Source organism: Plectropomus leopardus, chromosome 24, assembly GCF_026936395.1.
Source record: "Plectropomus leopardus strain MGB_pleo_1.0 chromosome 24, ASM2693639v1, whole genome shotgun sequence".
NCBI lineage: Eukaryota > Metazoa > Chordata > Actinopteri > Perciformes > Serranidae > Plectropomus > Plectropomus leopardus.
The window spans coordinates 1,471,067-1,499,052 of record NC_142199.1 but is presented as its reverse complement, the minus strand read 5'-3'; the positions used below and the strand labels follow the sequence as shown (position 1 = coordinate 1,499,052).

Here is a 27,986-nt window from a genome sequence, read left to right as displayed (position 1 = left end):
TGAGCTAAAAGACGACTCAAACACTTGATCGCATACAGGCCCATAGGAACACATGCTTTAATAATCATAACCATAATTCATGTTTTGTTGTTTTTTTGAAAGCATGGAGTTACTGGCCTACAGTGATGACATTGCACTCTCCTTTACAGAACAGCTCGAGAAATAAATAAATCAGCAAATAAATATATCCCACTGGAAAAGAACAATTAAATTAGACTCCTAAGAAATAAACAGTTTAAATGAAATGATAAAATAGTCAAAATAACCCCCCAAAAAGTTAGTAAGTGCCGTGTTTTATGTACAAATTTCACATCGATGCACATGGAGGGGGTGGAGGGTGTTCGGTGGGAGCCAAAACGAAGCCTCGCAGGGCGGGTCGGGGACGGGACGGAGGGGTGAGATCATGCATTTCTGTTTCCCACGGATGAATAAAAACATACATTCACCCCCCTTCCCCCCATATTTGCTTGTTGTTCCTTTAAAAAAAAGGTAAAGACGATTACAAAGTATTCACATTTTCACTGGTGACAGAAATGTTATGTCGTCCCGAATAAAGAAAATCAATGCACATGATGGAACGAGTTGTTGGTTCTAAGTACAAGTTGGTATGGCCACTAGTCCACGCCTTTCATTCCAGCTCTCTAAACTTTAATTACACTGGCATCTCCGCCTGGACACACATTTTTAATGTCAATGATTAATTATCCTTTTAGTTTACACAAATCTATGGACCCCGACGTCCTCAAAGGTCAGATTTGTTTATCTTGTGTCATCATCTTGTCATCTTGTGTGCACAAGGTAATAACTATAATCTCTTAAGATATATTTTATCTTGTGAGAGAAAAGATATCTTGCGCAAACAGGATATTATTTCGTGTGAAGACGTTATCTATTTTTTGGGGAAAAGTGGGAAAAGAGTCCTCCTGTTCCCATAGGGCAATACAGTTATGTTCCATGTACAAGTTAATAACTTTTAGAAGTTATTGTCTTGTGCGAACAAGTAAAATTATCCTGTGGGTGCAAGTTATCACCTCTTGGGGATAAGTTGTTATTTTTTGGGAACAAGTCATCTTGTGCGGGCAAGATAATAACTCGTTCCCACAAGATAAACGTTATCTTATGGTATAAAAGTTATTTTGAGGGAGAAATTAATCTTGTCAGCACAAGATAATAACTTGTTCTGAAGACTTGTTTCTGAGAGACAATATCTTGTTAGCACAAGAATGTGCAAGACAATAATCTATTACCACAAGATAAAAATCATCTCGTTAGATAAAAGTTACTTGTAGGAGCAAGTTATTATCTATTGGGAACAAGTAATTGTGTGACCATAAGACAGTAAAAGTATCATGTGCATACAAGATAACAACTTATATAAGTTATCGTTTTGTGGGAAAAGGTTATTTTGTGGGAACAAGTCATCATGGCTCACAGGGTAAAAACGTGTTCCCACAAGACAAAGGTATCTGGTATGTACTTGTGTATCAAGATAATAACTTGTTCCCTAAAGATAGTAAAGTTATCATGTGCGTACAAGATAACAACAAGTCATCAAGTGCACACATAATAATAACTTGTTCCCACAAGACAGTAAAATGACCTTGTGCACACAACATAGAGACTTTTATCTTGTGAAAATAAGATCATTAACTTTAGGAGGGTACGGGCTCCGTACAAATGTGATCGTCCCAGAGAAGATTTCTAACTCTCATCGGTTTCTTCTGCACGTTTTTAAAGTGCTCAGATTTGGATTGCATTGCAGCACAAGAAGAAAACCTGACGAAAGTGCAAGTTTTACACAACGATAGATTGAACAAGTGACAGATATCTTAAATATCACTTCTCTACTCAGCCGCGTAAATAATCTCTTTGAGGACAGACAGTTTGCACAGCAGGGATGAAAATCAGGTTGTAAAATTATCGGGGATTGTTGTTTCTTTTTTAATGTGTTAAATCTCAGATGAGATGCCAGTGTACATGTGGCTTCCTTGCTGTCGGCTTGAAGCAAAACCTGCTCGTATATCCAGGCATCTGTTGAGACAACAAGCCAACTCGACTCCAACAACATGTTTTTACCCTGCTTGTTGTAGCTCCATGGCTCAAAAATCCTTCTGTGATCACATTTAATGCAAAGACAAGCCATCGATGGGAGATCTGCCAGTAACCCCCCTCCTGTTGCTGAGTGGTACAGTCCACAGAGGGGCAAGGCACCCGTTTAAACAGATTCCCCGGCCATCGGAGAGCAGTTTGACGCTTGAAGAAGTGTATCGTCCAGCACCAAGGGTGACAAAGGGTTACCCCCTTTAAATATTAAAGACGTCTCTTCCTGTTTCAAGGATTTGTGTGGTCTGGATGGCACAGAGATCAAATAAAAGATCCCGGTTTGCATTTGAGGGCCCTTACTTCCCTTTAGAGATGATCTTTGTTGGACGCCTACAGGCTGAGGAACAAGTTGCTTCGGCACCATCAGTTGAAAACGGCGGCAGCGGTAAAACAGCACGCTGAATGAGGGCGAAGTTGTATTTTGATTTTTCACTTTGAACCTGAGGCGGGTTAGCACGGAAACTGAGATCCCTGATCTGGTTTGACTTGAGACGGTGACAAACAGGCCGGGGCCAGGTACAGCGGGATGCTTCAGGTTTTCCAGGACCCTTTAGATTGTAGCTGCGGTGTGTGTTTGTGTAAGTGCATGCATGCATTTGTGCATTTGAATGACTGTGAAAAGAGGTCAACATGGCCTCTGCACCACACTGAGGGCTCCAGCAGGTGGCCGCAAGGAAAGCCGAGCTTGATAATCCAAAATTTAATTAGTAAAAGAGTTAAACATGTTTTGCATTTTGGGTAAATCCAGCCCTAAATATATTTTCATCCTCTCGGGGGTGTGGCTGAACCCAGATGATGTTTAAACCCTTCTGAACCCAGTGGTGGTTTGTGATGACACCTAGGTGGCGTAGTGACGGCAGAGTCATGGACCTCCCTGGCAGAGTGGCGTGCTCAGGCCTCCGGGAGGTGGAGGATTGGTCAGACACGTAGTGAAGGTCCTGCAGCTCCGGTGAGCGGCGCTGTGGAGCCGCAGTCATAGCCTACATCCACCACCGTGTGGGGTCCGCCGACCAGCCGGCTCGGGATGGGCTGCGCCTGCACCTGTCGGTCTCGGAAACTCTGAATGTAGCTCTGGATGGAGCAGAGATAGAGTTTGATTTAAAGATGAACGAAACGCATGAAAAGAACTAGAATTACCGCCTTGCAAGTGTAGTGTAGTGTGTGGCCAAATCTGAGGAAAATACCTCTAGATCGTCTTTAGATATCACGCTCAAGAGAACGAGACGGACACAAAGTCACTGAGTGCTGACATCCTTCCACAAAAATCGAATCAGTTTATCGAGTCTTAAATGGAAATTTGTGTCAAAGTTGATTTTCCTTAAAAGTGCTCGAGATATCAGATTTGAAAGAATAAGACAAATTCTAACCAGATCATTGTTGAGTCCAAGAGGACGAAGAAGAAATGTCCTCGAGGCATTTTTGAGTTACATCACATTTACAAGAATGGGATGTACGGATGGACAACCTGAAATCGTTATGCCTCCAGCCTCAGCTATCACCAGCACAACAGCAAAAGAAGAGGGAAAAGGGCAATCTGCCATTTTTTCCATCAAGATTTGCTAAAAGACGTTGCTGCCTTTATGGATCAAACACACAACCGAAGGACGATTATTTAAGACTGTAACAGTATATGTTCATTTTTCTTTCTTTTTTCTTTGTTTCTTTGTTGAAAGAGTTTTAACGGCAAAGTGTGCAAAAGCTGAGATATCAGACAGGAACTTGATCTCACTGCACAAATGTTACAGCAAGAAAGTCAATTGTCACACGGATGATTGTCACCAAAATATATGCCAAAAAAACACAGCGTTTTTAAACACCACAAAAAACACAAAATAATTGACCACACACACTGCAGGAAGCCTAAAGTTTAACAAAACAGAAAAAAGTAAAACAGCGGATGATGAAAAAATGAGTTCCTCACCGGCGAGAGGACGTCTGTGTCGTAGCGGCGGATAGGGTTGGGTTTGCGGCGGTAGGCGGGCTCAGGGTGAAGCTGCTTGGCCTGGTGATGATGGTGGGAGGAGGAGCCGTGCTGCTGCTTCTTCTTCTTCTTGTTGCGAAAGCGATCGTCCCGCTGACGAATCCGCATCACCTGCATCCTCCTCTGCTGCCGGCTGATGATCACTGAGGAGGACATGGACAGAGGAGGAGATGCGGAATATTTATAATAATTTAATATTTTTGGAGATATTTAAGAATTCTGGCAATATTCTTTCTTGAAATATTTTTTTTATTTATTTATTATTTTTAAATATTTCTGGTAATTTTTTAAAAAAAAAACATTTCTTTTTCTATTTTAAATTAATTAATTTTTTTTTAGATTTTTTTTTTCTTTTAAATTTTTGGTGATTTTTTTTAAAGAAAATATGCCTACCAAACCTGCAGGCCCACCAAAATAAAATTGTTAACGTATCAAAATGATATTTTCAAATTTCCAACAGTCCTTAAATATATCATGTGGGACAAACACTTCATGCATTTTTCCCAAATCCCTTCGGGAGGCTCAAGGACGAAGGCTTTATCTATAAAACAATCCCGGCTGAGGCGTCAGACGCTCAGGCCTAATGATGCCTCCTCTCCACCATGACGTGCGCACAAAGCTCTGTACTTTTAAAACAGGAAGTTGAGGCAAATCAGACAGTTTATAGTTTAAGAGACTTGTTGCACAAAAAAATCCTCACCCTTGGTATGGGAGTATCCCTCAGCGGTCACCTTCCACTGCACCATGACACCCAGCAGGGTGAGGGCAGGCCACACCCCGAGCACCACCCATGTCAGCCAGCACACGGGCTTTCCAGGCGCCGCTTTCATCCGCTCGTACATGTACAGCACGAGCGCGAAGAGCTCTACGAAGTAGTCCAACGCCACAGTGATGACCGCCGCTCCAAACACCGCCGTGGACAGCGTGGTAAAAAGGCGCTGCCACTGCAGGGTGAGCACGGCAAATAGCATGCCCAGGCCAAGCAGCACGCCCAGGGGCACCCAGACGGAGCGTGGCGGGCTGTCGGAAAGCTCCTCCATGCCCACCAGGGTGGCCACGGCCACCAGCAGGCCCAGCAGCAGGCCCACCATGAAGAGGCCCACGCTGCGAACCAGCATGGTGACCAGGCCGCAGAGCGTGCCGATGCCGAGGCCGATGCCAACCGAGGCCTCCACGCTCAGCTGGGTGTCCAGAACGCGCTCCTTGTAGCAGAGCATAAAGATGACGACAGAGCCGAACATCAGGCCCGTCAGGAACATCACCGCCTTGAAGCAGCGATAGCCTGAAAGAAGAAGAAACTGGAATTACCATCTTGCAGTTGTTTGCCTCCGCAAATCTCTGAAGTTGCATTTTGAGTTTTACGTCCACGTCTGTGCAAATCGTCCTCCGGGCATCACAGATGATCTATCAGGGGCTTTTGTAGGATCTGAGGACATTCGGGACTTAGCCCGGACCTCTGAAGAAAAAATAATTGCCCTTTTTTTTTTTTCCTTTTAAATATTTGGTGATTTTTTGGGAAAAAATCCTTCATGCATTCTTGATATATCACATAAGAATGAGACAGATGAAGTCACAATGACCTTGATCTCTGACCTATCACTACCAAAATTTAAGATAATTTTTTTAGGGGCATTTTCCCTTTATTCATAGGACAGCTGAAGAGATACAGGAAAGATGAGATTGGGGGGATGGGGGGGCATGCAGGTACCTGGGTTAGCTAGAGGTCCCCCCCTCATTGCCAAAATGTTCAGTCTGAGTGAACTTTTAATCCAAAATTTAAGAAATTCCCTCAATGCGTTTGTAAAATATCACGTTCAAGAGAACGGGACGGATGGACCCATGTCAGTGCGTATGAACGGACGAACAACCCGAAAACATAATGCCTCTGGCCACTGCAGCTTTCATCGGCACAGATGCATGAAAACATTTTTTTTTTGTTTTTACTTCTTATTTATTTAATATAAAAACATAAAGCACACAGCACAGAGGAGATGCTGACAGTAAGCTTACACACTTATCATACTTTTGCCTTACCAAGTACATCTTCAATGGTAACAGTATTCCACAGAATTCGGCATATGAATCAGAAATGAATCCGAAGGAACCGGGACTCACCAAAGAAGCAGTAGATGATGCCGAAGAGACAGCACATGGAGCAGACGACAGAGGGCACCACCTTGTAGCGGCCGCCGATGTCCTCGCAGCCGTCCAGGCGCTCGGGGCTCAGCTCCTGCTCGGGCTGCTCCAGCAGCATCTCCAGCGGGGTCGTCATGGTGAACAGGAGGAGACAGAGGGGAGGAGAGAGGAGGCGGAGGAGGAGATCAGGTGGGAGGCGAGGGACAGGGGAGGCTAGGGAGCACCAGACAGCCGCACGGTTTCACCTGTGGAAGGCGGGAACGAGAGAGAAGAGAGAGGGAAAGAGGGTTAGAAAACGCAAATCAGAGATCAGGACGAGTGACAAGTTTAACATATTCATATGCTGATTTATGAACAGAAAAAACTATATGAGGACAGTTTTTATTAAGAGATCAAAACCTTTAAATCACCTTAAATCAAAACACTTTCTGCAGACTACAACACCAACAATTGCTTTTTCCACTGTACTTTTAGGTACATATTGTGAAAATCAAATTTCCATGTTGTTTTTAAACAAATTTAAACTTCATGTTGTCTTGTAAAGCAAGGAAAGGTGCTCCGTATAACTGTGAAAGTATCAAAACAGCAAATCTTAGGAAGAATACACGCAGTCTGTATCCAGAAACTGTGCCTTTAAATGAGCCGTCAGGACTTCATCGAGGTTCCCTTTCTAATCCCGGCGATGGAGAGTCCTTGAATGAACCGCTCCGAAAAGTTTTCATAGTATTTAGTGCTTGCACCTGTTTCATTAGATGACAATAACTGAAGTTTGACAATAAATTCAGCTCATTAAATATCCAATCATCTATCTAAAACCCTATTTCGAACTGTCTGCACATTGATCACTGAGACCAGAGGTTGCCTGGACGATCATAAAATTGTTCATTTTTATTTTCTTTATCAGCTCCATGTGATTTAAATCTAACAGGCTAAACCATAAAAAAAACACCAGCATGATCCAAAGGATCAACAGCAATGCCAGCGCACAAAACCGCTGTACTCTGTTAATAAAGTGGCTTTCAAATCTGCAGCAGTGTAAAACAGACTCCGCGCCCACACACACACACACACACACACACACACACACATTTACACACAGTCTGGCATCCTCCCGATGGCGGAAACGGTGGATAATAATAGCTCAGATAACAGCGGGTGATGGAGCTGGGCGCACGAGGGCAATCAAAGCCTCTCGCTCTCTCCGCGTTTGATCAGGAGGCATTTAAGGGGAACAAGAAGCGGCGTCCTTCAGGCCACTCGAGCATAAAGCAAACACTTTTCTCTCACGGCTCTTTTCTCAGCAGTTCAGGCTTTCATCAATCATTCTGTCACATGGTGTCTGATGTCTGACTGTTCTCATATATAAAATAAATAATCTCATAGATTAGGGTTCTTATGGTCCTAGTGCTTCCTCCCAGACAAAAAACTTTGGTTTCTGTCATTGTTTCTTTAAATTGGACCTTTAATTTACTTATTTTGTTTTGGGTTTTTGCAGCCGAGTCACCAGAGAAAAATGCTGACATTATCTGTTTCTGTACCAAAATTTAGCTGCGTTTCCTGCTACAATAGTGCCAAAAAATCTGTTGTTTTTCAACCATGACATTGCTGCCTTTCCTGCAGACAAAGTGCTACAAAAAGCAGTTGTTTTTTCACCAACACATCACTGCTTTCCCTGCCGAAATACTGCCACAAAAAGTGTTTGTTTTTTTACTTAGACAAAAGACGTCGCTGCTTTTCCATCCAGGATAGATCAGCAAAAATGGGTTCTATCTTACAGATACATAACTGTGTTTCCTGCCAGAATAGTGCCACAAATGCAGTCATTTTTTAACCAAGATGTCAAGAAATGAGTTATTTTTCACTGAGACCTTGAAGCTTTTCCAGCAGGGATTGTGCCCCTGAAACTCTGTATTTTAAACTAAAATGATCATTTCTTAACCATAAACCAATGTTTTTTACCTAAACCTAAACATGTTAAGCACACTGAAATGTAAAGATTCAGCAGTTACACAGTGATGTGCAAATGTAACGTGGTCTGCAGAAACGTACAATACCAACATTTTTTCTGGTAATTGGGTTGGTTTTGAAACCACCTCTGCTCTAACTGCATGAGTCACATCTTTTTGTTTTGTGTCCTGCCCTGCAGTCTATTTCTCCTATTATTTTTGGGTCAATTTCCTATTGATAAAGTACTCTATCTGAAGTTACCTTTCTGTAGTTTCTAGCCACATTAAATATGTATCCATCTCTCCATTTTAATGCGTCCCCTGCAGCCAGTATCTCCATATTATGTCGACATGCACCAGATATTTCAGTTTTTGCTGTTATTGTAAAAAAGGCTTTTCACGCAGCTAATGAAAAATAACATTACACTAAAATTCCTGTTTGCGTGCAGCTGTGCATCCTCTGACCTGCATCAAATTCAGAATACTGTCATTCAGAATAAGAGGGGAGCATTAATGACGTGCTGTGATTATTCATCCATTGTTCAGCTACCTTAAGTGTCCTCATACTCTTTGTTTGTCTTCTCCCTCAGCTCTCACACACGAGCCCTTCCTTTCCTTTTGTTTCCTTCCCCACAAACTCGTCTGTATTCCAGTGATGTTCTTTGTCAACAGCACTTGGTAAATAAATTTGCCTCGACTTTATCCTTGTTTGCACCCAGCCTTGTTTGTCGTGCTAACGTCTGGCCGTGTACGGCTGTCAGGGACCTGCTACATCTCACCTCGTCCTTCAACTCGTTTCCTGCTGCTTTTCCTTCACATCTGTCCAAACCGTTCATCACTCAAGTTTTACCCTGCATACGAAGAAGCAAGAGCTTCATGCCGAACTTAAACGTACACTTTTATAAATGACACTGTAGGTCTACTCCTAATCTGTAAATGTCCACATAGCAACAACTTTTGCAAGACCTTTGGGCAGGGACACTTAACTTGCTTTGCTTAGAGGCCACTTTTGCAAAAACACAGGAGGCCAGGGGCCTTTAGCAGCAGCTCCATACATGTTTCAAGGATTTTAGGACGTTTTTTTTGGATTTTAGGGCATATCTTGGATTTTAAGACATTTCTATGATTTTAGGACTTTTAAGTGTTTTAGGAAATTTTTATAATTTAAGGACATTTCAAGGATTTTCGAATGTTTCTATGATTTAGGGTGTTGCTACGATTTTAGTAAATTTCTATGATACATGAAATTTCTTGGATTTGAGGATGTTTCAAGGATTTTAGGACTTGTCTAAGATTTGGATATTTCTATAAATTTAGTAAATTTCTAGGATTTTAGGGAATTTCTTGGATCTTGGGATGTTTTTCAGATCTGCAGATGTTTCTAGGATTTTACAACATTTTGTAGGATTTCAGGACATTTCTCAGATTTTTGGACATTTTTAGGATTTTGGACATTAGGGTCTTATCTAGGACCTCTGTCGGGGTGTGTTGGATCCTCCACTGGCACTTTTCTTTATCAACAAGCTCAATTTTGATCCTGTTTTATGCACTCTGGCGTGTTATGGATACTAAAAGTACAAAAACATTTCCCGAAGTGGATCACTTTATTTTTTTATTGTAAATTAAAAACTGTTTGGGGCAACCCGGCAACCTATCAGGGGCCAGATTTGGCCCGTGGGCCGTCAGTTGAGTATCACTCTCTTAGGAAAATACTGAGACACTGAAAGACACGAAGCTAAAGGGACAAATAGATCATGTTTTATGCACCACTGTTACATTAAAAAAAGTGCATATAAGGTTAAATAAAAAATGCTGTCTTTGTCTCTCCATCCTTTCCTCTTTTACTTCCTTCCCACGCCTCTTCCGTCCTCCCTCCTCCCCCTCTGGCCGTGTTTGTTCCCTCCATCTCGGGGTGAGTTGAGTCCGACTGTGGAGGGTTTCTGGGTCAGAGGTGCTTATGCAACTCCTGTCTGGGGAACTTTGCTCTGATATTCATGAGCTCCCCCAGCCCTCTCTCCTCTTTTCTTTCCTTCTCCCTCACATCCTTCCTTCAGTACTTTTTCCTCCTCTCAATCATCTGCTGAGTCAGATGCAACTACTTGTCATCCTCCCTTTGTCCCTCTCTTTACTCATGGCTTTCTTCGCTCCCTTTCCTACCTCGGTCTCTGGTTCATGACCTCTCAGAGGGTCATGAAGGGGTGGATGAAACACGAGCACACAGATGGGCACACACAGCTGTCAATCATGTCAACCAACGTCCTTTTTATAATATCAAATAACTAATTACAACCAAAGTTATCAGGAAACCGGACACTTGGTGCCACACACCTTACACCTTATACATCATGTACCGAAACTTCAGGAAGGTATGTCAGTAAGAAATATAAAATACCATCAAAGCACAAACATAAATGTAAAAAGCATAACTTGTGGCTTCGGGGTGAGTCACATGGTCTAACTGTTTCTTGGTAAACAAAAGCCAAAGCGTAGTTATAAAGAGCGTCGTCCTCATGACACCCCGCACTGCAGTCAGAAGCACTGAGCCGATGGATAAACAGCACATTTCTTCCCCATCAACAGATTTCTTGCATCCCTGACACACTGACACTCTCTTCAGTCCGTTTATAGAGACAGATAATTGTGGCGTGTTGTAAAAATGTGAAAATATTTTCATAAAAACTGTACTACAGTACCACTCAAAGGCAAACTGATGGCATTTGTGAGCAGCCTCACTTGATTCGTGCAGCAAAAAGACTAAATGCAGAAAAAAAAGTGTACATCAACTATTGTTTCAGTGTGAATGTGCATTTGCATCAGAACAGTCATAATAGGAAGGCTAGAAGAGGCTGATGAGTTGTGCTACAAAGACCAAAAAAATGTCTGTAGAACAAACTCAGAGACACACACACACACACACACACACACACACACACACTTACACTCACTTTTTGTACATTTTCATCCAGACATGTCATATTAATAATCATCTTTTGGTGGAGGATTAGCAGGTCGCTGCCAAGTGACCCGTGTGTGTGTGTGTGTGTGTGTGTGTGTGTGTGTGTGTAAGCATTAAGCCGTTTTGTACTGCAGATCAAAAACGTGCAGTTTTTATGTTTGCAGACGGATCATCCTCTGCAAAAAAAGAGAAAAAAAAAAGCAAACGGCAGAGGAGTTTCTTCTTCTGCTGTCCCAATCAGCAACAACAAAAACAACAACAACACAAACAGTTCTCCTCCTCCTCTCGCCCTGCTTCCTGTCTGTTGCCACGACAACCAAGAGATGCTGACAACCCAGCCGGCAGTCGGCCCTGGTCCAAAGCCTGACCAATGGAAGCGCAGCTTAAACTCCCATAGCAACAGCAGGAGAGCCAATCAGTGGCCCCGACTGTTCCCTCTGAGTGTGCTCATATACATCAGTGTGTGTGTGTGTGTGTGTGTGTGTGTGTGTGTATTATAAAAGCCAATTCTGCTCCTATAGAAACTCCCCTTTCAATCATAAATGAAATATTAATAATTAATTTTAATAACAATATGAAATGTTTGTCTATTTACCCTACAAGATGTAAACATGTCTGACAAATGCCGATAAGTTACCAGAACGATGTCTTAAAATTGCTTTTTCGATCCTTACAAAATCAAGAATTTAATTTGTGAAATAAAGCAAAGTGACCCAGATATGCAGCAACGTGCCAACAATGGTGAGGAAAAGCAGGACTGGTAGTGAATGATAATGGGTGAAAACAATGTGGGTTTATGTTTTTAAGAACAACAGGCATTGCTTATGTTCTACGAGGGAGGAAATGCGTTCTAGACAATGGACAAAATGAATTTTTAGAAAGCAAGACTGCATGTAAAAAGAAAACTTCCCCAGTTTAAGTGTTTGCTGCATGTTGTTCCATCATTGTTTTCCTGTGAGCTCTCCAATAAAAGCATAAAATGCCCCCCAAAATAATAAAAAGCTCATGTCATAATGTCACGTCATTATGCCGCTTCACCGTTCTCTATAAAAGGTACAATGACAGAACAGCGGGACTTTAAGTTGATAGTGATAGTAACAATGCTGAATTGATATCTGTGTAAAAGGACAGCCGGCAGGACCGGACGAGTAGACATTTTGACATTTTTGGTATTTTTTGTTGCAGTTGGCAGCAAAGAAGAACAGCAGCTGAAAATGTCCACAAATATGGGAAAACAATGACGTCCAGCAGCCGCACGTCTTGTGAGCAAAGGACGAAATCAGCTCAGATAATCAATCAGAAAATCAGCCATCACCTCTGAAAAACCCACCGCACGACGAAAATTTACGTCCAATGTTAGACTGAATTTTCAAGCAAAATAAAATTCAGTCTGATTTCAGAGACAGAATTCAAAATATATATTGAACTCTCCTCGACAGCGTCTCTCTGTCGTCCAAATTTACTCTGTATGGGGCTGGTGATCTGAATTCAGAGTAAAGAATCTCCTCGTCTCTATGCAATAAACGTTTTTTATAACGGTTTCGTTGGACAGTGAGCAGATCAGTCCTCTGTGTTAAAAGACAACTAAAATGTCTTTTCTCTCATTGTCTAAATATTGACAAAAAAATCTCCCAAAACACATGACAGAAAATGCAGTTTAACCTGGTTTGAGGATCATTCAGTAAGACCCAGACACACTGACACAGAAGCTCAGCCAACTTCAGCGCTGACATCATCAGATTTAACTCGACAGCGGCGGCTGGAAAGAGAGACAAAGTCTTTCCATGAATAAAGAAAAGGATGTCTATGAATACTCAGAGAACGCACGCTGGCTGAGAACCACCGCTGCATCACGTTTGACGTGCTGCATCACGTCTGACCACAACGGCTCAGCTCCTTTTAACACCATCCACTAGTCCTTTTAATTTTAACGGTGCATTACTTTACATAACTGCTGACAAGATGCAAAAGCACAACTGGCTCAAAAATATAAAAAATAAAAGGCCATAAAAAAAGTTAAAAAATGCCATAAAATTGCCATTCGAGGTACAGTATATATATTTTTTTACTACCTCAAAAAAGAACAGAGAGGAAAGCCTGTTAAAAGCCTAAAGTGAATTCATTAACTCAAAATTATTAAATTCGCTGTAATGCTAGAGCAATGAAAGCAGCAAATCTTTACATTTAAGAACCTGGATATACCACATTTTTGCATGAAAAATGATAAATTAATTACTGAAATAGTTGCTGGTTACGTTTCTGTCTAATGAATAGTTCAACCAAATAGCCAATAAAAAATGTTAGAATTATAAAATCTCTGCAAACCACAGATAAGTTACATTTTTATATCATTATGTAACAGATACATTGAAACTTTCAATAACACCACAGTTGACTTGGTTAATCTCGGCACAAAAACCACTTGGTCATGGTTCAGAAAAGATCATGTTTTGGCTTAAAATACCCAGTTTTGGTAACACAACCCCCTCCACCTCCAGATGACAAGGTCAGCTCATGCACAGCGTCACTTTACAAAAGGTGATTATGTGTAAAAACATAAAAATGTCACAAATTCATGGTTTTCAGAATCATTTCTGGCAACTGGGCTGAATATTAATTAACTGACTGATCTTTTCAGCTGCACTTAAATGTACTTTCTGCTCCTGTGATCGTGTTTTACAAGATATAAAAAGAATTTTGTTTCCACTAAATAACACAGGCAGAGGAGGGAGACATGATTCATTTTGCATTCATGCATCGTAATGAGCTCCGTCCCAGACGGGGAGATGTCTGCAGATGTAAACTGTGAGCACTATCACTACCTCATTTGACTTTACTCTTTGTTGAGTGTGACCCTGTTAGAAGAATCAAAGATAAATTCACTGTCTGTGTTTTTGATGTCATTTTCTGTGGCACATTCACAAGTCTACTGATCATTAAGACTCAGGGGAAAATTCATAAAAGGATCGCTAAACTTAAAATCAAATAAGACAAAAAGAAACCATGAAATTCTAAAACCTCCTGCAAAGGTTGAAACGCGCCCCTAACTACACTGTCCAACAAACAGAGACACAAAATGACCTAAAAGAGACAGAAAATGGCCCAAAAATATTACCTCAAAGAGACCCAAATGGCCAAAAAAGAGAAAACTACCTCAAATACACACAAAGTGACCAAAAAGCTCACAAAATTACCTCGAAGAGATACAAAACAACCAAAAAAGACCTAAAAGAAAGATAAATGGCCTAGAAAATACGAGGAATTACCCAAAAGAGTTACAAAATGACCAAAAAGATACAAATTTACTTCAAAAATACACAACTACTAAAAGACACAACAGCCAAGACACAAAGTGGTCAAAAAACTAGAAATTACTTTAAAGAAACACAATATGACAAGAAAAAGACACAAAATTACCTCAGCGACACAAAACAACCAAATAAGACAAAACTACCACAAACACAATCCGACCAAAAAAAAGAAAGACATGAAATGACCTGAAAGATACAAAATGATCAAAACAGTCATAGAATGACCTCAAAGACACAGAAAACAACTACAAAGAGACACAAAAATACCTCAAAGAGACACAAAATTGCTACAGAGACAAACAAACATACCTCAAAGAGACAGAAGACCACGAAGAGACATAAAAGTACCTCAAAGAAACACAAAATGACTACAAAGACACAAAAAAGTACCTCAAAGAGACAAAAATGACTACAAAGACACAAAAAGTACCTCAAAGAGACAAAAAGACACAAAAGTACCTCAAAGAGACACAAGAAGACCATGAAGAGACATAAAAGTACCTCAAATAGACACAAAAATGACTACAAAGAGACAAAAAAGTACCTCAAAGAGATAAAAATGACCACAAAGAGACACAAAAGTACCTCAAAGAGACACAAGAAGACCACAAAGAGACAAAAAAAGTACCTCAAAGAGACACAAGAAGACCACAAGAGACAAAAGAACAACAAAGAGAGGCGTAAAACCTTGTGCACGTCTGTGCCCGGAGCCCCGCCGCCCCATGGTCTCCCCATGTTTGCGCTGTAATACCGTTAAAGAAAACTCTTCTGCAGAAAGCTCCTACTATAGATGCAGCGTTCACTGCGCGGCCGTGATCCGTCCTTTGTGAATAAGCGTTTTTTCTCTTTCAAATGTGCTAATTTCAGTTTGTGTTCAGAGCGCAGACGGCTGTGTAGGTTTCATAACCCTGTGATTCACGAAATCTGTTCATGATGCATTCGTTTAAAAAACTCTTTTGTTCCAAATTCTCCTCTTCTCTTCTGTTTGGTGATAAAGGCTTCTCTCCAGAGAAGCAGCAGAGAAAACATATTCACCAGTAAGACAACATTCATGCTTTCATGCTGCACTCTTTCCATTAGTTCAGCTTTGGTTTCATTCATTCAAACAAGCTCACAAAGCTGTCCTTTCTGCTGCGCTCACGTGGAAAAACATCTGACGAGAGACACTCTTTAGGCTTTGAATTATCAACAACTTTATCCACATTACAAATTTGATTTTATGACAACACAGCTTATTAAGATGCATATTTCAGCAGTGTGTGTGTGAGTGTGTGTGTGTGTGTGTGTGTGTGACACCCAGCTCTGTTAATCCTCTCAGGATTCATTCATCTAATATCTGCACATATAGACTCAACATTTGACTCTTTTACCATCTTTGCTTCCGTCTTTTCTTGCACATCAACTGACCATCCTTGAGTGTTTTGGAAAAGCTGGGAACTTTTTGTGCAGTAGGGTTTGACATTTAAGAGCTCTGACGAAGCAAAACTGCAAAATGACCATAAAAATCTCTTTCAGCTCTGAACACGGAGGATGGTGTTACACGAGTTATCAAAAAACCATCTGCATAACTCTACAAGTGGCTCAACTGTTGATGCGTCACGCAACAGATTTCTCCGACATGAAAACGACAACAACGTGACTGCATGTGTGTCACGCCTTGGTTACGGTGAGTAACAGCGGGACGGGAGCGATATGACACAACTAACCAGCATGACTGTTCCCGGACCTGCCGCTGGGACAGGATCCACGCGGGCCAAGAATAACTTTGAGACAGAGCAGCAGATTCTGAACACGTTGTTCCTCAAAGCAGGACAAATAGTTCAGAAAACTCCACGTGAATGTCTCTGAACGTGCACGTTTGATTATGTGCAGACAGTTCAAATCTTGAGATCATAGAAAGGGACAAAGAGGAAGAGTTTTTCTAATTTTCCAACTTTCCCGTCAGCTAAAGCAGGATTGGAATAAAGAAAGAAGGAAGCAAAGATGGAAGGAGGAAAGTAGGAAAGTAAAAAAACAAGGAAAACTTCAAAAATGGAAACACAAAAAGAAATTTAGTGAAGAAAAGCAGAAATTCTCCCACAGTGGGAAAACAACGTAGAAACGCCTGAAAAAGTTAGTGATGTTTCTTGTCTAAAAAAGACAGAATTACACAATTTTTTCACAGCAAGAACTTGCAAAAACAGAATTTATCATTGGACTTTCATATTTCCAATGGTCGTAAAAAACAATATGTGGGACAAAAGCTTCTGTCAGGAAAAAACACGTAACCAAATCTGAGCTTAAATTGCTGATATTTCTTCAAAATCACTTTATTCAACATCAAATTTAAATTGTGGTCAAAACCATTTACAGAATGAAAGTGAGTGGAAATGACTTCTTTCAACTCCAGGATTTTGTCTTCAATGTTTCACTTTAAAACATTAAAGGGTCAGTTTAAAAAAAAAATCTAACAACTCATTTGTGGTGGATGGTTGGTCAGAAATTTTCCCCAAGTCACCCACAATAAATAAATAAAGAGCAGTCCCTTAAATTTAATTCAAAAATATTTTGAGTTTAGAAACTTTCATTTTAGCGATATAATAATGAGGCTGCATATAAGTGATGGAGATTTTTTAAACTATGAGCATGAGCAAAAAGAGAAAGGGGGAGGTGAAGTGAAAGAGAGGAGAGAGAGAAAGGAGAGGAAAGAAAAACCGCCAGTGGCCTTCCCACCATGTCGTGTTACGCAACAGCCTCATAATGCATTACTCACTGCGCTTCAGCCTCTTTGCATTGGCAACCATTCCCATGATTCAAAACAAGGACAAACACAAACATCCCCGTGTTCGAAATATTTCTGTGCAGGCGGGAAAAAACTGCTCATAAAAACATACAAACTGTTCCTTTAGAGTTTCTTTCTTCTTACAAGGCTGCAAAATTAACAGATTTTTATGTTTTTTTGATGGCTGCAAATAACAAATCTTTCATCAGTGACTCATACCGCAGTTTTTTTCTCAGTCGGTTTTATTTTGGTTACTGATCTCACCGTGAGTCAAATGAAGGAGCACTAACAGGTAAAATTAACATTTATTAACGACTGTTCTTATTTAGACCAGACAAAAATCCATCTGACTGCTAATATCATCACTGGTGCCAAAATAATCAGCTGACTAATCAATAAGCTGATTTACAGAAAACAAGGAAGTAACTGATTTTGTTGATTATTATTTGAAAAAAAGGAAATATTGTGGAGTTCGAGCTTCTTAACTGTGTCGTTTTGCTTCTTTTCTTCAGCTTGAGTGATGATAAATGTAATATTTTAGGATTCTGGATGTTTGACGATGCCACACTTTGACTTTTGGACATTGTGACGGGCATTTATTGGTAGAAATTTCAAGTTGCAACCTTAAATTCTGAACGACAAATCAAGTTGTGCCTCTTTTGAGAATATATATAACTAAATTCACAAGGCTGAGCAGCTCGTTTTAGTAAACTTTAAGCGCACAGACAAAGTTTGGATGTCTTGATGCAAAATAAGGTGAGTCCAAACTGTGCTGAAAGCCAGAAATGATGCTTTTAAGATAAAATATGTAAATTTTCCTGAGTAAAATGACTAAAAACGACTAAACCTGTGTTATATATTTTGTTGCGTTATGTACTTACATTATCCCAAATGCTGCCAGTCTGTCGTTTGCTCGCTGTCGCCTGAAGGTCACGTCAGATTCCCTTTGAGCATAAACTGACTGTTTATCTAGTTTTAAGTCATATTCTTACAATACACTTTGTAGATTTCAACTTTTTTAACTTAATTTTAGTCATACGATGTCTGAATCTTTCGTAATCAAAGAAACAAACTGTGCAAATGTTAGCGGAAGCTCGGCTGCAGCTCGTGCTAAGCCAATCTGCACGAGCGAAAAACTGATTTCTGACATAAAACTGCTTTAAATGATGAAATCTGTTTGTTTTGGAGAGGAAGAGACCTCTGCGGACAATTCAGATCACAGTAAAAAACTCCGAAAAATCTGTATCTTAAGGTATTAGAGGAAAAAGATGAGCACATGTTAGCAGCAGCTCAGCTCCAGCCACTGCTGCGCCAAACAGCATGGGACAATCACTGTTTTTTTTTACCTGAGACTGCTTTATTCAGCGCTTTTACAGATTTTAATCACCTGGTCCTTTTGTTTTGGAGAGGAAGAGACCTCTGCGGATGATTCGGCTCCCGGTAAAAACCTCCTGACACTGTAGGAATTCTAACCAGGAGAAACGAAAGAAAAGCTCCGTCTTCTGTCATTGTTTTGAGTGAGAAAACCCTGGCGGCAGAAAATGGCATGTTGCAAGCTTAAAACAAAGAAACACTTCCTAAAATCCTTCATATGAAGAACTGATTTTTGTAAAATGATGATGAATCACTGCTCAGCCCTACATCAGGTTTACATCACCGCTCTGATCTGGAGAATTAAGTCTGCTCCTCTCTCCGTCACTGACCTGAGAAATCTGCCGGTTCAGCCGAGGCTGCATCGTGTCCTCGTCCAACCACCCCTCCACCTCTGCTCTGCTTTGTGTCTGAACCGTCTGAGCGCCGGCACTTTGATGAGAAAAGCAGCCGGATGATGCAGACGGACCTCACTCTGTCTCTCAGTGTTGTTCACGAGCCATCCAAGGTAACAGGCTGGTGGGTGAGCTGCCAAAAACAGGCCCGCTCATGACGAGATCAGAGCGAGCTGCCAGCGTCCCGCCGCTCGTGTGTGTCACCGGTTTACATGTCGGCTTCCGGGAAGAGAGAGGTTGTTGTCGTCAATCGTCCTGCCGATAACCTGGCACGCCAAGCGGCGGTCCCTCTGCACATGTCAATCAATAGTGGCCGGGGATGAGGGGGAAACGTGACCGTGTGCAGGGGAGCATCTGGTCGTTTGTGGCAGGATCGTTGCATGTATGTATGTGTGTCATCACGTGTCTCAGTCAGACAAGAGGACATGGACAGGACGCAGGTCAGACCGGTGAGGACAGGACCGGACAATGCTGAAGACAAGATGGAGGAATTCTGCTTTCCAGGGAATGATGGAAGTTCCCAAATGTAACCCAGTTTTTGGTTTTCTGTTTAATGTGAGATATTAGGACATTTCCCAGAGTTTAGGACGTTTCTCTGATTTTAGGACGTATCTTGAATAATACGATGTTTCTAGGATTTTACGATGTTTTGAGGATTTTAGGACATCAGGGTCTTTGCTGAAACCTTTGTCGAGGGGTGTGGGGGATCCTCCACTGGCACTTTTTGATAAACAAGCTCTTTTTGATGCTGTTTTATGCACTCTGGCACCTTATGAATACTAAAATTACAAAAACAGTTCCCAGTGTGAATCACTTGGGGTGTTTTTTGTAAATTGGAAAATGGTTGAGAGGCCATCCTGCAGCCTCTCAGGGGCCGGATTTGGCCCGTGGGCTGCAGTTTGTTCACTGATATCGAGCTTTGAAAGTGCGGCAGCTACTACAGTATGTGGGAGTCTGATGTTGTGCAACAGGTGACGACATCTGCTCAGGACAGATTTCAGCAACAAGCACTGAACAAAAGCTCAACTGTCAAAATGCAAAAAACAAACCGAAACCATCTTAAAAGCAGAAATAATTATTTCTCAAGAAAAAAGTAAAACTTTACGGGAAGCAGGTGAGTCACAGATGACTCACATGACTTTTTCACAGAACAAGAACAACATTACGTGACATGATTATTAGCGCAGCAGCTGACGGCTCTCACCCACAAACACCCTCACCGCTTCGAGAGATCAGGCACGACGGGCGACCGCCAAGAGGCCGAGGCGTTCTCACACCTCCTCAGACACTCAGCGAGCAGGTTACATAAGGCTGAGAGGGAATCTGCTGCTCCAGTTAGGAGAACCACGTGTGGCTGCTGGCTGTCATTTCCTCTGATTGGACAGAATGTGGAGAATCTGCTGATGGGGAAGCAGCGAGGAGCGGAGGAGAGGAGGAGGAGAGGAGGAGGAGAGGAGGAGGAGGAGGAGGAGGAGGACACTGAGGTCTTTGTCCTTGTTAGACTCTGTTTTCACCTCAACAGACAGCTGAGAGGGCAGTGGCAAACCCGTGCCTCCAGACAAACTATTTCAGTCTAGAAAAAGGTCGGAAAATAATCACAAGATCCCACAGATCAGCGTGTGACCAACACACCAAAATTTAAAGACGTTCGGTTTACGACAACACTGCAAAAAAGGCTGCGTACAAAAGGTGAACTAGGAGCAACTTTTCCCGCAAACAATGCAACATTATCCAGCAATGCAACTATCAATACGCAATACTTAATACTAATACTTACTAAAACCGTATAAACTCTTTAATCGGACTAGAAATCAACCAAACACTATTTCCAAACGCAAAGTCCCGGTTTTAAATCTGTCTCATCGTATTTTAAACTACTCCACAGCGTTTCGGCATCTGATAAATCTGTGAATTTATGGATGTGTTACTTAAGCTGAACCTCATGCATCCTACTTCCAAATTTACAAAAGTCAAGCATCAGCAGGGTATTCCACACATCCATGATTAAAACGTCTGCTGCCAAAATTAGACTTCCTATTTTTGGAGTGCCCTTTGACCTTATAGCACCAGTTAGGTAGGCAGTGACGCAATCTGAACACAAGAGGTCAGCTGGAGGTGCGTGATGGACAGAGTGAACGGCGATGTGTCTTGGCTGTCCGCCTGTGTTCGGATCACTAAAATGCGCAATACCACGTAATGCATTAACCATTTAAATACTGAGAACATAAGCTTCATTACTTTCCAAAAATTAGCAAGAAATTAGTAAAAGAAATTATGAGAAAAGTACCTAAAAAATTAGCTTAAGAAAAAACAAAAGACACTTAGACACTAGACATTTTTCCAAGCTTTTAAAAAAAACGTTTTTCTTAATCTACCAATTTACTGCACTGTATATTTATTCATTTATTTATGTAGTTATTAATATATTTGAATATCTTTATATTTGATCTTTGCCAAGCAGTCTGACTTCATCAGGCTCAGGGATAAAAAGCAGTTTAATCGTCTTCGCGCTGATCGCTTGTCATCAGTCTCAGCTCCCATCGATAATCCCTGTTTGTATCTGTGTGGTCTGCTCGCCGCAGACATAAACATAATGAGATTCGACCGACCGTTGTGCGGCTGGAGTCCAGGTCGGGATTAGCAGCAGCCTTTTGCAAACACACACTATCGTCACTAACATCATCATTTTTCACACACAGGTTCCTGTCAGGTGTCACCGGACCTGCAGCAGCACGTTTGATTCGTGCATAACCGCCACCCTCGGACAATAAAGGCTGCTCTATGTCTTAATCCTGCTGCTCTGTATGACTGAGCACCCCCCAACCAGCTCTCTGTTTTTCCCGTCCGCCGGCGCCCTGAGGGAGCCGCTCAGGAATATCAATGATGTTTGTTCCCACGGAGGAGAGACGAAACGCTCAGTTAGAGATTCACAGGAGGAAACAACTGCTGAAAAATGTAAAAATCACATCAGCATTTCTATATTTGAGGTGTGATGTCGGGAAATCTGTGAGGTTTTACACCAAAGGTTCGAGAGAGGATGTGTGCTCCTGAATGTGACTGCGGTTTATTTTTAAAAGACTTTCCAGGCCTGAACTGTTTTCAAATGGGTATTTAACTTCTGATTCTTCCCTTCCCGTGACCTCACAGATTAATTTTGGCCAATTTAAAGCCTCAGATGGTTGGAGGATGGGACACATTTCTGCCTGTCCATCTGTCACATCCTCATTATGTGATTTAGGTGAACAAACAGCTCGTGTTCCAAACACAAAGTCACTGTATTTATGTGCACCAACGCCGATGGACACACTGCAACAAGTGTATGAAACAGGCGGTTTCTTCCTGTTCTCGAATGATTAGTAAACCAAACTATTGTTGGTGAAAACAGTTACCACATTAATCCAAAATAAAAAAGTGGACTGCAGCCCTAATTCTAATGCTACAAATCTGCAGCCTTCCTACTCTGCGCTAACAAATGATTGGTCCAAAATAAAAGATTGAGGGGTCAAAATCAAAAGAGTGAAAAGTAAAAGAGACTCCTTTAAAGGAAAGTTAAGAGTCCTTTCAAAGATTTTAATTTCTCCTCATGATTGTCTGGTTGGTGATTTCCACATAAAATTTCCCATCAAGTAAATAAACAGAAAGTATGTTGGACGGAGGTGTCTCGCCCCATCGTGCAAGCTAAAACACGACCAAAACATCCTCACAATCCTTGAGATAAACTCAAAGTCATATCCTGCCAAGAGGAAAACAAAACCAGCAAGAAGTGTCTGTAATCCCGCCGACACAGTGAACACAGGCGACCGCCAACAACCAACTCAAAACTATCAAATATCACCAGAATTTTTTGTTTTCTTCACATTATGTGTCAAAGTCAAACATGTTTTCCTGATTTATAGCTCATCAGATCAAAGTCTGCTGCAACACGTGCAGGAATAACCCATGATGCTCTCTGCTCGCCCTCAAATGCCACCTCCAATAACAGCGCGGCCCGTGTGATCACACAGCGGGGGGTCGAACCAATTATTTCTAGCTTCAATGCTTCAGAGAATAATGAAGTGCACAGCGGCAGCAGAAGTTTGAGCACTTTCATTTTTGCATTTCCAATAATCTGGTTTGACCTCTGTGCTGGCGAAGGTCGTGGAGGTGAAGCCACTTTTATTATTTTAGCTCAGCTGGTGCTTTTGTTTGTTCCTGCAGCTAAAAAGCAAAACGGTCACCCTCTCCAGCAGCGAGAGCTTGATGTGAAGGTGCTGGAAATGCAGCAAAGACCAGATTAATGGAGTTTTCCCTAAAATTCTGACTGATTTCTCTCAGTAAAATCAGCAGCTTTCATTTCACTCTCCTTGCTCGGCCTCTCTGCACCTGTCGGCTCCCACAACAAGCAGGAACACAGCGAACATCTGGCCGTCAGCCGCCTGCAGCTCTCCACTCGCTGCCTCAGACTGGACACTAATTAGCCTGCGCCGGCGCTCATATCATCACTGCTGGGCCCTGAACGCCTCGTGGGAAACTCTGACATGCTTCCCACAGATTCTCAGGACCGGCAAAAAAACACAGAGTGAGAAGACAACCTGTGTGTGTTTTCATCAACAGATGTTGCTCTCTATCAACGCCAAACTTCATCCTGTCTGCTCCGTCCATGTGGACGTGGAGGGACGTCGGACAGCTCAGTCGCTAGAAGAAAATGTTGGCATTATATGTTTCTGCAAACCACGAATATTTTGCATGTTTCATAAAGATCAGCCGAATGTTTCTGAAGTGAGCCGACTTTGTCATCAGGAGGTGGGGGGGTGGCAGATGCCACGCCTGCCAAGCTGCAGACCACTTTTCCAGACACCAACTAACAATAAAACTGGCTGTAATTACACGAGTCAGTGCTGCGTTTCAGCCGTTTTTTAAGGCACTAAGCATTGGCGCTTTGTGGCGACTCATCGCTGTATTTCCTTTTTTGACAATCCCATGAAAAGTGGTTGACAGTAGTGGAGACATTGCTCCATTTACTGCCAGGATAGTGCCACAGAAAGTGGTTGTTTCTCATCAAGACATCGCTGCGTTTCCTGCTGGAAAATGGCACAAAAAGCAGTTGTTTTCGTTAAAAGAGACATTGCTGTGTTTCCTGCCAAAAGATTTGAATATAAAGCAGCTGATTTTTAGGAAGACATTCAGGCATTTCCTGCCACACTGTGGTTAAAAGTAAAGTTTCAAGGTTTTCACTACATAAAAATGTGCAAATGTAACATATCCGTGGTTTGCAGAAAAATACAATGCCAACATTTTTTCTGGCGACTGGACAGCATGAGAATATCTCCGCCGGCTGCTGCACAGAAATGCAATCAAAGACGATGCAAATATTCACTAAATCTGATCTCTCTCCTTTTAACAGAGCCAGCTGTAATAAACTGTAATGGTGTTTATATTATTGTTGTCGTAAAGGGTAAATCTTGACAGAGATTTGAGGTTATGTCCTGATTTGAACTCAACCAAGAGTCTCAAGTGTAAAAGTGATGATTCAATAAGATGCACAAAGTGAAGCTGGACCTGCAGCCTGGATGGTTATGAGATCACAGTGAAGCTGCAGCAGCCGGAGAATAAATTCTTCCTTCCTTCACCAGACAGACAGGAGGGGAAGACGAGGACGAGGAGGGGAGACGGGGGTGAGGGAGGAAGCGAGCAGCACCACGCCGGAGATGTTGACCCAGTGGCGGATCCAAAGCGACGTGTTGTGGCATTTTCATTCCCCTGGCAGGCTGCGGAGCTCGAGCCGCGCCGCCTGACTGCACTGATAAGACGACGGCCTGACGCTCAGTGAATACACAAAGAGCCGGCTGAAGGTCTGCAGGGTTTGTATCAGGCAGCAGCTCCGAGTGTCTGAACACACTCTCACTGTTCTGTCACTTCAAACTAACACACGTCAGGAGTTCTGTTTGAGATGCCGTCTGCTCCTACATTTCCCAGAATGCATTTAAATGACCTACAGAGAGCAGGAATCCAGTGAACTTGGGTTATAGACAGAAAGAGTTTTAAAATTCATCGTGGTCTGTCTCCTGCCCCCCATGGGTCTTCTTGTCTGATTGATCTGTCCCTGAACGATGTGTCAAATCGCAGCATCACAAAGCGAAAGATTTTTGAGAGACAGACGTACTTGAAATGCACTAAGGGTCCAAATGAAGAGAAGAAAAACTCGACTGCATTATGGGAAATGTAGGAGCCAGTGTACTTTGAATATTATCACCACTTTACCTTGCCATCAAACAAGGCAGTTTCCGGCAGAGAACTGAACTGAAATCGATACTTTTCTCTGCTCTCCTCAAAGCCAGACTCCATTGAGAAAAACAGGCATTTTACCGCGCTGAACACGAAAGCTGCCAGTCTACTGCTGCCTCTGTCGATACAATATCGATACATCGATACAAACTAACTAACTGATCCAAGCAGCAGCAGATCAGCACCTCTTGTATTCAGCAAATTAAAGTACGGGTGGGAAAGACCAGAAGTTCCCCAATATGATATTATCACAATACTTAGTATTTTAAATGTTTTGAGTTATGCTGAGTATTACGTTTTGGTGATATATTGCTATTTATTATTATTTTTTCAACGTCTGTAAGCCCCATTTACTCGGGACAAGTTTGAGAAACTGCCATCAGCTCCCAAACTCGTGAGCTTTCAGGAAAATTACAATCTATAAAGCTGTGAATACCACACTGAAAATGTGGACATCATCAACACTTAACCACGTAATTCAACTAAATCCAAAAGTAAACAAAATGACCCCAGAGATGCAGCACGCATCACGACATTCATGACGCACACACACAGATGCAGTTAGATTACGTGAGCAACCTGAAAACCTGAGAAACATCTTCACTTCCAATTTAAAAAAGCTGAATTCAAAGTTATCATGTGACGGAGGGTGTCTCCAACCTCCACTCGCCCAGAAGCAAAAACAGAAACACATTACTCCAAGTTCATCCAGGGCCTCTTCCAACTATCTAAGATAATCGACTTACAATAAAACAGAGGAAAGAGGAAAAACTTCACATGAATATTCAACACTTCTCGTCAGTCTTATCGATAAATCAGGCTACCACAGCCCTAATACCAGATTACAGTAGGTTTAAAGGTCCACTGTGTAGGATTTAGGAGGGATATGAAGTCAGAAATAACAGAATGATGGAACAGAATATAATGTCGCTGCGCTAGTGGCTTGTCTGCAACATGCCAAACAGCACTGGAGAAACACAATGTGAAACTGCTTTATTCAGAATTCCTTCAGTGTTCATTGCTCGGGAAGTTTTTAGCAGAAGCCGAATTATCTGTGAAGGTGTCTTTTTCTCCAAAACACACGGACCAGGTGACTAAAACCAGTAAAAACACTGAATAACGCAGTTTCATGTTAAAAATCTGTGTTTCCTCAATGCTGTTTGGCACAACAGGAACTGGAGCTGAGCTGCCACTAACTTGATATTGATTTAAACTGGTATAAAACTGGATAAATCGGTAAAACACATACATACACCGCTTGTAACAAAAACATCATACTTATTTTCAGGTGATTTCACACTAAAGAAACTGTATTATGTATCATTTATGCCAGTATGATCCACAAATTCCTACACACTGTTTACTGGTTTGTTTGAGACCACTTCAGGGACATCTGGGAGAACTGAAACCACACACACACACACACACACACACACACAAGCACGAATAAACACTCTCTGGTAAACACATCATTAATTCATCCGTCCATCCACAGATCTGCTCTAATGAGCAGCGATTCAGTCTGACAGGATGATCGACCCCGATGCGGCCATCCGGGTCAGACATCACCGCCCTCAGCATCCATCACACGGAGCCGGCTGACCTCAATTCATCCAGCACACCGCTGCTGCCTTCAGGAGCCCCCCTGCTGCTGTATGCACATGAACCTCCACGGTGTCTGACAGCAGGTGTGTGCGTGTGTGTGTGTGTGTGTTTGTGCGTGTGTGTGTGTGTGAGAAAGAGACAAAAGAAACGCACCGTGCACGTTAATCATACACTCACCATCATCCCCGGCAGCCTGACGCGCCTCGTCCGCGCTCACATCACGGCAAAAGCAGCCTCCCGAGCCCCAAACACCGACCATTTTTGACGTGTTCTTCCCCGACTTGGGTGTATTCCAGTCGGTGTGGAGGTCCGTTTCTCCCCGGCAGCTTGCAGGGCGGTGGATCACCGACCTCACTGCTCCTCCATGGGGGGAAAACCCGCACATACACCGGGCTGGAAAAGAGCAAAAACCCGGGTTACATGCCGGATGAAAAGCAGAACTGTGCGTGCAGATTAGAGATAAAGTGTCGGAGCATGCAGGCTCCGGTGTGGACGGATGGATGGAGGATATGGAGCCTCTCACGGTGCGTCGGGTGAAGAAGGTGGCCTCCTCCGTCCGCTGCAAAAAATGACGAGTCCCGACTTGTTGAAGAGCTGCAGCTGGAAAATAAAAGTCAGGAAATTCAGCAGCGGCTCCTAGAGGCTGGGATTTTAAAATGCACAACAAAATACCTACAAAAACACACTAATACTTTACCATTTTTATTTAATTTAAAAAAACACGATATATTTTCACATATATTATAGCCCATTTTGCATGTATGCAGGAGTGGATTTAAAGTTCTTTATTATTTCTCACCCTATGATCCGTCTTCCAGTTTTTGTTTTCATCCTTAAATGACTGAGAGGAACTTGAATGAACTGATTTTTACCCTGTAAATGTGCAAATAAAACCTGAACTTGTAATCTGAACTTGTAAGCAACCGCACGACGTCCTTTTTAAACATTTTATTAATAAAATGCATAAACTCAACACAAACAGATGATGCCAGAGGATATGAGCACTAACAGAAATCATACTATTGAAATCTTGGATACATATTCACTTTTTTAGTAGCCTCCTGTTTTTAGAATATTGATGTATTAAGTTAATTTTCAAATATTAAAAAAATAATTTTTATGATTGAAAAAAAAATTATGAGTAATGAGAAATTGAT

The 27,986-nt window shown here is 41.9% G+C and overlaps 1 protein-coding gene across 3 annotated transcripts; it reads right to left on the bottom strand.

The window, feature by feature from the left end:
• Positions 1-33: 33 nt before the first annotated feature.
• Positions 34-27,527, bottom strand: LOC121962950 (transmembrane protein 198-like). Of its 3 annotated transcripts, none has more exons than XM_042513290.2 (5): positions 27,007-27,527; positions 6,200-6,465; positions 4,785-5,366; positions 4,025-4,227; positions 34-3,174 (listed from the first exon to the last, which is right to left on the bottom strand). In XM_042513290.2, the coding sequence occupies exons 2-5, from the start codon at positions 6,354-6,356 to the stop codon at positions 3,022-3,024; spliced, it is 1,095 nt and encodes a 364-aa protein (XP_042369224.1). In that variant the 5' UTR covers positions 6,357-6,465; positions 27,007-27,527; the 3' UTR covers positions 34-3,021. The 3 variants fall into 3 exon arrangements, with proteins under 3 accessions (XP_042369224.1, XP_042369227.1, XP_042369226.1); XM_042513293.2 differs by lacking the exon at positions 27,007-27,527 and adding an exon at positions 18,898-19,157; XM_042513292.2 differs by lacking the exon at positions 27,007-27,527 and adding an exon at positions 15,121-15,248.
• Between the last annotated feature and the right edge of the window lie 459 nt (positions 27,528-27,986).